Here is a 9,705-nt window from a genome sequence, read left to right as displayed (position 1 = left end):
GGACTGCAGGCGGCCCAATCATATACGACCGGATAGAACGACAGCCGAGGCGTACGGCGTACGGGGTTCATTCGAGCAACCGAAGCAGCCGACCCCGTATCGCGTGTTCGGCAGCGTGTGATATCTATTATGCGCCGGAGCGGGAAACCATTTCTTGGTAGTCTCTGGGCAGAGCACTTGTTCGTCGTCATCGGACCTCTTTGGACGCGTTGTGAACACTCATGCCTCCAATCGACCTGCCGTTTTGGGACTTCCTGGCCGACCCACAGTTTGGCGTTTTTGTGTTGAAGATCGGCGTCGAACCTCTGCCGATTATTGTGCTTTGAATCTTGGCAAAACGAGAGATCTCAGAAACGAAAGTCAATGTTTACTTGCACACGTGCGCTCGGGACTTACAGCCCGCGCGAGCGGGGTTTACCATAGTAAGCAGAATTACAGGTGGAGGTCTATTCGGGATTTTATTGCAACATCGATTCAGTTCACGGCTGCTCCTTGTTAACGGATCAGGACAGCCCGGCATGCCTTGAGCAGCTTTTATCCCTTCCCTACGCAATCCCTGCCTACGATAGTACGTACGTACGTATTGGTGGGTACGCAAAGTTTACTGGGACTCCATGACTAAAAAGTGCGGCCATAGCAATTGATCAGCAAGTAGAAATACCTTATTAGTAGGCTTTCTTTCATTTCTTCTTTGAGTAGTAAGTCTAGAAGTAAGTCTAGTAGTTATCATTCACATAGTCTGACGCGTGCAAAAGACGATTAACTGCCGCGTGAGCTGTCACGACTCAATCCTGAATGTTGACTCGAGTCAAAGTGAGCCGGAGGCCACAAGACCTACATAGTATGGGGGGTTGACTAGATTGACACGCATCTCTGTTAATTAACATGTTTGCAACGTCCGTGGCTGGGCCGAGAAGACTATTCCAAGATAAAGCAAGCATTGTACGCATAAAACCTGGCAAAGTGTAAACCCGGAAAAGAGCTAAAAATGCACGGGGCCTCAAGCCATTGACCAATAGGGTGGGTTGTTCGGATTGCTGAGATAGTCGACACCAAGAGACCAAGATCCAGGCTACAGGACCGGACTCGGGCCGAGTGGAGAATGCCTGATAATATATCTCCCACAGACTATGCTTTCTTACTTGAGCATGTCTGTATGTGCATATCTGTATACATGGCTGTTTATGTAAGCATACATCGAGACCTTATTACAGTCGCGGTAACTGCTGCAGTTTTCCCAGTATTGCCTGATAATGATGGAAAAAATAGTAATAAGGTTATACGATGCTAAATTTAATATCCAATCATCATCAAGTTTGATAATACTATCTTTTTATCAAGGGGATGATTCCCTAATACCAACCTAAATGATATGGATAGGTATATATTCCCTGTACGTCGCCCAGCAAAACCTCTTAAAGCTTTCCCGTATAGATGTGGCTAACTATGATGCTGATATGACATCAAATTTGATTAGCAAAGACCAGGAGAGTCGCAGGTCTCACTAGTGCCAGCTGGCAGTACCTAAATAGGCAGTATCATCAAAGACGCGCTCCCAACTCATCTTCACCCAACAGACATTCCACTGACACTCAAAAACCTCTCACCCCTTTATAAGCCCCGTGCTACCCGCTTCTTCCAACGCACCACGGGGGTGTTGGGGTCCGTCCCCTGCCCCCGTGGTGCAGTTGGAAGCTCGTTGGGGATTCGTCCCTAACGCCCTTCCAACCCAAGGCTCGGGGTTCGACCCCGAGCCTTGCCACGGAGTAAAACCCCCACGGGGGTTTTTGTAGCCAGGGACCCTACGGGCTGCCTGGTGAGCTTTTTGTGTTTCTTTTTTCTGTCGCAATGATATTGTTTTTTGGCCGTGATGGTTTTGCTTTTGTCAGAAGAATCGACGGATTCAGTTGTGTGTGTGTGTGTGTGTACTGTATGTAGCCTTGGTAAAAGCCTCAAAGGTGTTTGTACCATCATGTGAATCTGAGGTGAGGGCAGAGTGAGGAAACTGTCCTCTTAGCCATGAGAATTGCAAAGAAAGTTTGCAAACAATCAAGGCATCAATGACATCATAAGGATATCGTTGACTTGAGATGATACATATATTAATTTTACCAAATATATATCATCTTAGCAAGCTACCCACATCCTGTAATAACATATTATCCTTGGAGGCAGACCGACCTCCCCTGTCCATCCTACCCCAGCCCGCTCCCCAGCCGGGAGTCAAGGACTGCGTCGACGCCAGCACCTGCATGGCCGCTGCATCCTCACCAACAAACGCGAACCTGCCGTTAGGATCCGTCTCGTACCCGGTCGTCGCCGTGTGGCTGTCACTCCCCATCTCACCGCCGCCGCTCTCCGCCGCAGCTTTCTTCATCTTGCCCTTGCCGCGGGACCGCTTCTCGCGGTGTCTCCCCGCAGCAAACTCCTGCACCGACCTCGCGGCGACGTCGGGAAACGGCCAGTCCCTCAGTGGCCCCTTGGGCCGCCTGGCGCCGCTGCTCTGCGTCGTCTGCTGCCGCGGTAGAGTCTCCTGGCCGTCGATCTCGGGGCCGCGAATGATCCCGACGCGAGGGCTGGCCCTTCCTAGCGCCCGCTGGAACCCTGCTGGCTTGCCGCCGGGGAAGCTGTTTTGGAACCAGCTACTCGCCCTCGAGCCCAGCCCCGCGGACCCCTTGCCGACGCCACTGCTACCACCTCCACCACCTCCACCACTACCGCCTCTGGATGACGACTTTTTCACTCCGGACCTGGGACCGCCGCCTTTACTCCCAGAATCGCCTAGCTCCCCCGCCAGCTCCTCCAGGGTCGCGCCCTTGGTCTCGGGGACGAGCGTCGAGGTCAGCGTGCCGATGAGCATGAACATGGCGAAGATTAGCATCAACTTGGGGAGGGAGTGCGAGCACGCGACTCCCTCGCACGAGGCGGAGGCGGCCGGGGGCTCCTCGTGCTCCAGCAGGGGGATGCTGATGCCCTGGGCCAGTATGGCGCCGATCTTGCCCATGGCCGCCGACACGCCGTGGCCCGTGGCCCGGTAGCGGGTCGGGAACACCTCGGCCGGCGTGATGAAGGTGGTGGTGTTGGGGCCAAAGTTGAAGAAGAACTGGGCCACTATGTATAGCGCCAGCATGGAGCCGCCGGAGAGGTGGTGGTAGGCGAAGCCCAGAACGCAGAAGAGGATGGTCAGCACGAGGAAGCCCAGCATTTGGATCGGGCGCCGACCAAAGGTGTCGATGGTCAGGACGGACATCCAATAGCCCGGCAGGGAGCCGGCACAGGTGAGGATGATGGTGCCCACTGCGTTGTCGTATAAGCTGTGGTAGAAGTTCTTGTTTCGTGAGTAGCCTATCGATTTCAGCACCAGAGTGGTGTTCAATCCGAGGCCGTAGAATGCCAGGTCACTGGGTATCATGTCATAACCTTGTCAGAGTCCCGGTGTAAAGAGCAGAATCACGTCAGCTATTTTTGTTTGCGGCAAACCAGACTTACAGAAAGAACCACGGCACGGTGGTCCCAACAAGGATCTTCAAGTGTCTCCATTGCCGGAAATACGAGTACACATCTGGCCATGAAGCGGAAGGGACATCCAGCGACATGGAAGCCAGCCTCTTGGCCCTAGCTTGGATCAGAGGATCGACGGTCCCCTCGTGCTGACTCTGCATGTAGGCCTTGACGTCGGCCTCGGCCTTTTCGATATCTTGGGCGACATCTAAGGTGTAGCGAGGAGTCTCTGGGATGGTGATGCGGTAGTACATGGCGAAACAGGCTGGCACTGCGCCTATACCTACGATCAGGCGCCACGACCGATCTGCAGCCAGTCTGCAGGTCGAATCGCAGTCCGACACCTTGCCGACGTCGATGAAGGATTCTTTGAAGATAAACGTCACCACCAACGTCGTAACCGCCGCGACCAGCTGACCGATACCTTGCATCGAAAACACGGCGGCCAGCATGGCACCTCGCCAGCGCGTGGGTGCAAATCTAGAAGAGAACAAGCCTTTTTTTTAGTCTAGGCATTTCAAACCACAAAATGGGGCTATCAAAACCACGCAGGCAAATCATACTCGGAAGTGATGACCGAAGACAGCGGATAGTCGCCCCCGATCCCAAAGCCCATCATGGCCCTCCAAAACACCAGGATCCCCGTCGCGCTGATCGAGGAGCTGGGGCTCGCCAGGGCAAAGCACAGGGTGGAGACGAGGATGATGCACAGCTCGATGCCGTACATCTTGCGGCGGCCAAAGGCGTCGGCGAGACACCCAAACACCAGCTGGCCGATGACGATTCCGGCGCTGGTCGAGGCCTTGAGGATCTGGTCCACCGCCGACGGGAGCCTGCCGCCGAAGCCGTTGGCGGCCTGGTCCTGGCCCTCTTGCCAAAACACGACCCCCAGCAGGCTCATGATCAGGTCGATGGCGAAGATGTCGTACGAGTCGAGGAAGAAGCCCACACCTGCCACAGCCACTGCCCGCGCGTGCTGCAGGCCCAGCGGCACCCTGTCTATATCGGCCAGGGCGAGCCGCCGGCGCAGATTGAGGTCGGCGATATGCGTGTAGTCGTTTGCTGGTTTGATGTTAAGGTCAGCGCTTTGCACAACATCATATCAATAAATGAGGTGGAACGGTGAGTTCAGAACTTTGGAAAAAAAAAGCAGATCATGATAGCATATGGACTTCATTGAAAGAAACAAGAGAAACAAACAGGGACGCCGGGTTGTGGGCAGAACAGTTATCAAAACAACCCATCACATCGCATCAACATCCAAATCTAGTTTTATTTACCACCCTGTACACGCAGCCGCAGGTACGGGGATGGAGTCCACTGTCAACATACCAATATTATAAAAGGCATTGTTGCCCCCTGGGGTACGGTTCACCGAGCCTTGCACGGCTGGCTCTGGTAGGTTCTGCATCATTTCCCAGACGGCAAATCACCGCAAACAGTTTGCTTGGGTTTAGTCCAGGAATATGGCTTCTGCCGTTTTCCGCAAGTAGTCGAGATTTTTTTTCTCTCCTTTTTTTCTTCTCGTGTTTTTTTTTTCTGCTGATTAATATCTTGGAACGCCTTTTTTCTCCTTGCCGCAAGTTCGGACCTAGTACTACCTCTTGGAAAGATCAAAAGCAGGCCCCATGTGGCTTTCAGGATGACCAAATCTGATGTCCATGAACACAAAAGCTCCGTGGAACGGAACTGTCAAGAGCGAAAAGATGGGAGAATAATTGAACCGCACCGTTGGGACTCGCACCTCAGGCCTTGGAAGATGCGAAAAAAAAGAGGGGAGGGAGGCGTAACTTATTTCGAATACCTAGCCCATCACCCTCCCACAAGGCTTGAGTTGCAACATTCCCTGAGAGTCCCCATGTCTCCTTGTCCCCGGGTAATCCTGACGGTCAACATGGTTATAGTCTTGAGCGCCACAGCCCGGGGATTCCTGGCGTGGGCCGTTTTTTGTTTTCTTTTTGTTTGTGGCGTGAAGCTCGGTTGAAGGCTGATAGATTTTCCTACCAGTTCTCACAATAACGCGTTCGCCGCCTACCCTAGCGGCAGCAGATGGATTTGGATAAGAGCGGCAATACAGCCCGGGATTCGAGAAGCAGGTTCCCGAACAGCAAGCTTTACTTGCTCATGTCAAACGGGGGTATGAACCTTGATTGAACTTCATCCTCAAAGTTTAAAGATAGACAGTGACCAGTACTTTCCAAAGCCGTAGCGGTTGAAACGACAAATTTTGGGATGATATTGAGACGAAAAAGATATTAGAGTCGCGGTGCACTTCGCTCCGAAGGATTGCAAAACAAAATATTGCGAAAAAAAACCCAGCGCTGCTTGTCTAGTGCAGATGAGCTAGACATAGACAGGGTTTCGAAGTGAGGTAAGCGCTGCCAGCCATCGGCACAAGGACTTTTCTCACGTCGGGAAGTATGAAAACTAACAAGCGCGGGAAAATCATGGCCATGATGCCTCCTTGTAGTAAGCCACGAGTCAAGGAAGCAGTCCTTGAGGCTTCGAGGTGGTAGATTGTCTGACACACTTCCAGAAGTTGCATGGGATGCAAAACATTGGATGGTGTTTGTTGACAGGAGATGCTTTTGAAATGGTTTGCTGTCAACGTCGGCAATCTTCATATGCATACTCAAGCTCTGTCTGTTGCTTTCCGAGTCAGCCAAAGGACATGACCATGTTACCGAGCAGCAAACCAGCTAGTGAGGAAAAGGATAAAAAAGGCCAAGCTAACGCTAGAGCTTATGTAAACATACGCGGTTGCGTCTGTCAGGATTTGGGACTCATGTTAGTTTTTGAAAGCCCTTCATCAGACGGAACCCCTATTCGGGAATCTTTGAGCTAGAGATGACCAACTGGCGCGACTAATGCGAGTGCATCCCATTAATGAATGGGCTGACATTTCAGAGAGCATTGCCAAACATCAGGCCACTGCCAGTAGGGTCCAGTGCTAGTTACCGAATATTATGCTCATGTCTAGGCTTGCTTCGCGGTGGTCGTCAAGAGGACATTTCTAGAATAGCATGCGAGCGCAGTGATGGTCGTTCCCGAGCTCGGTAAACAGCATGCGTTTGACATCTAATGCTGCGAGAAGCATTCATACTTTGTACTTGTGCTGCTTGAAAAGAAAAGAAAAAGTCGATAAAACCAGTCTTGACCATGGATGCTTGGGAGGATGGCGGCCACTGGCCCAGGTATTTATGCGTGATACCCAGCCTGCTTCCCCAACCATCTTTTGAACTGTGCATTAATAAACGCTGGTGCGACTCGGTTCCAGCCTGGGTCTAGTACCAATTAAGCTACGGCCACCTATTAATTTTTTCAAACCGTGAGAGTTCGTTCCCCTCCTCAAGGCTATCTGCCCATGGATGGCTCCCACCTCGTTCAAGTGTGTGGCCATGGGTAGTCCATCCAGCTCTGCAGAGTTCGGCTCCAGGCGCCGCTGCCCTGTTGGACATGGAGCCACTGGTTGACAAACTGCTGCAATACCACATCCCGCTTCATGATGTACCCGATCTCCTCGAAGCTGAACGGCTCTTCCGGGTTGACGGCGCAAAGGACACCCGGGTGCATCTTGGCTTGGAGTTCCGCCTCTACCCTGTCCGTGATCATAACGTCGGCCTTCTTGTCCACGACAGCCTGGAAGATGATGTTATTGTCGGTCTCGGTGTAGACGAGGATCTCGGCCTTTTTGAGGTTTGCCCGATCAAACACCTCGTTGCTGCCACCAGAAGGCGTCGCAACACGCACGCCCTCGACGTCTATGGCCGCCAGAGACTGGTACTTGAACGCATCCTCACACCGCACCGTGGCCACCTTGCCGACCCGGATCAGCGGGTTCGAGTAAAAGCACGAGCGGGCCCGGGCCAGCGTTATCGAGACTCCCGTCATGCCAATGTCGTACTTGCCCTCGTTGATTTCCGTCGTCATGTTGGCGAAAGTGGCGTGCACAAACTCGGGGTCCTTGGTCAAACCCATGGCCTGAGATAGCGACTTGGCCATGTCGACATCAGCGCCAATGTAGCCTGAGGATGAAGAATTGGTGGTTGAGTCGGTGTCCAGGTAAGAAAACGGCTTGTATGCGCCCGTCATCCCAACCTTGAGGTGGCCGCGCGCAATGATAGCGTCCAGTTGGGAAGGCGCCGAGCACCCTCCTGTTTGTGCCGCCATCGCTGGTGCCGCCACGCCGAGTAGCGCAAGGCTAGAGACTCGCATTGCTGTCAATGGCTGTTCGATTTGAACGGCTCAACCGGGGGGAGGGGTAGAAGAGATGTTCTGGCTACTTCGTGGTCTTGAGGATGCCACGAAGGGACCGAAGGAGGGAGCAAACTCACTTTCAAGACTTGAGGATCACACTGAAATCTATATTAATTAGAACCTGATCGATCGTCGAATACCAAGCCTATCCCCTTGTCCATGCGGACAGATCCCAAGTGAATCCGAGCTGCTGGAAAGATTGCGACAATAATACCACAGTAATTACCTGCTTTGTGCATGCGTATCTCCGTTTCCCCGCAAAACTCCGCAAATAGTCCCAGTAAATGGGGACAGCTTAATTTTACTAGTGAGTCATGAATTCCTTCTCGAGATTGATCGTCTGTTGGTAAGTGAGGGGTCTTGGTCCTTTGAAGTTGAATAACTTCTGGGAGAGTCGGCAACAACCGCTGATGCGCAGCGTTTGTCATAATTGCATGGTTGAGCGCAGGTTTGGAGGCGGTAAAAGAAAAAAAGAAAAAAAAAAACGAAAAATATCCAAAAATAGCAAAATTATCAAAAAGAAACCAATAACCCTTTTACACCTACATTGAAATGAACATTAGATGCAGGAGCTATCCATGTCGATTTGGCTTATCTTATCAGCATCGCAATGCCCAGGATTCCATATCCCCACCCAACTACAACAAGCTCTTACATCAACGCCTGGAACACCCAGGATAGCTATACACTCATGCTTTGCCGTATCGCAACAATCTCCTCTTCAAAATGGCCCACATGACAAACCCCCTCGCCACACCTGAGCAGCTGCATCAACGTGCTAGGTTTAGCTCGCTTCCAACCGATCTCCAAGATACAATCTTCTACACAACCCAATGCCTCACACAGGCCGCAGGGCTGCTGTTGCAGCTCCCACAGTCCACCACAGCGCAAGCCAATGTACTACTCGCTCGGTATTGGCTTGTGGATTCGGAGATGCAGCATGAGTTCAGCGTTTGTCTACCCTCCCTATAGCTTAAACTGGCCCATTGGCGCTCTCGCAGCCCCAACATTGTCCGACCTCATAAACAACTGACGATTTACTGCCAAAACCAAAACAGGATGTCTCGGCCGCATGCATCTACATCGTCGCGAAGTGCGGCCCCTTCCCGCGCTCCCCCCGCGACGTGACAAACGTCTACGCCTACCTCCTCTCTCCAGCCTCGCCCCTCGCCCGACCGCCAAACACCACCAATGCTGACGACACCAACGACCCGACGAAATACTACCAGAGCCAAGCCGACTACTTCGCCGCACACAACCGCATCCTCGCCCTCGAGGGCCGCATCCTGTACGCCCTGTCCTTCGACACGCGCGTCGCCCTCCCGCACCCCCTGGCCGTGACGTACCTGCAGGCACTCGACTTCCTCGCCCAGCCGCGCGAGGTGGTGTCGGAGCGCGCCGTCGCCTACCTCAACGCCGCCCTGCTCTCCCCGCAGCTGCTGTACCTGACCCACCAGCCGAACGCTCTGGCCGTGGCCGCCATCTACAACGCCGCCCGCGACCTCGGCGCCAAGATGCCAGAGTGTGAGTGGTGGGAGGTGTTTGACGTCGAGCGGGAGGAGCTCGGGTTCTTGGTCGTCGGCCTGAGGAGCCTCGAGGGCTGGGTCAGGCAGCAGAAGAAGGAGGGGTTGGCGTCTGGGGACGAGGCGCTGGTTCCTGCGCTGCTCGGTGGGGAGGGTGGTTTGCTCACCAGGCGGCTCGTGGAGGCGGAAATGCAGAGGAGAGGGTTACAGCTACGCCAAAATGGAGGTGGTTCACAGGGTACAGACGCAGCGGGGGACGATGAGGCCGAGATGATGAGGAAATTGGATGAAAGGGTTGCTAGTATGGAAGAAAGCTAGTTTAGGGTCCCGCACAACCTGTCAATCTGACTTTCCTTGGACGGTATCATGCTGTGGGATCTTGGAACCAATACTCGGCAGTCTCTGTACGCTCTTCATAGATGAT

At 53.2% G+C, this 9,705-nt stretch overlaps 3 protein-coding genes across 3 annotated transcripts; 1 reads left to right on the top strand and 2 right to left on the bottom strand.

The window, feature by feature from the left end:
* Positions 1-1,603: 1,603 nt before the first annotated feature.
* Positions 1,604-4,912, bottom strand: PpBr36_00952 (uncharacterized protein; the record flags this gene model as incomplete). The annotated part of the gene is made up of 5 exons (XM_029888141.1): positions 1,604-1,813; positions 2,144-3,401; positions 3,490-3,981; positions 4,065-4,563; positions 4,834-4,912. The coding sequence occupies 5 exons, from the start codon at positions 4,910-4,912 to the stop codon at positions 1,604-1,606; spliced, it is 2,538 nt and encodes an 845-aa protein (XP_029751094.1).
* A 1,973-nt stretch (positions 4,913-6,885) lies between these two features.
* On the bottom strand, positions 6,886-7,716 carry PpBr36_00951 (uncharacterized protein; the record flags this gene model as incomplete). Its single annotated transcript, XM_029888140.1, has 1 exon — positions 6,886-7,716. One exon carries the CDS (start codon positions 7,714-7,716, stop codon positions 6,886-6,888), a length of 831 nt encoding a protein of 276 aa, XP_029751093.1.
* Positions 7,717-8,484: 768 nt separating this feature from the next.
* PpBr36_00950 (uncharacterized protein) lies at positions 8,485-9,599 on the top strand (the record flags this gene model as incomplete). Its single annotated transcript, XM_029888139.1, has 2 exons — positions 8,485-8,709; positions 8,817-9,599. The coding sequence occupies 2 exons, from the start codon at positions 8,485-8,487 to the stop codon at positions 9,597-9,599; spliced, it is 1,008 nt and encodes a 335-aa protein (XP_029751092.1).
* Positions 9,600-9,705: the final 106 nt, after the last annotated feature.

The sequence above is a fragment of the Pyricularia pennisetigena genome, chromosome 2 (assembly GCF_004337985.1).
Source record: "Pyricularia pennisetigena strain Br36 chromosome 2, whole genome shotgun sequence".
Classification (NCBI taxonomy): Eukaryota; Fungi; Ascomycota; class Sordariomycetes; order Magnaporthales; family Pyriculariaceae; genus Pyricularia; species Pyricularia pennisetigena.
This window is presented reverse-complemented; position numbering and strand designations above follow the sequence as displayed.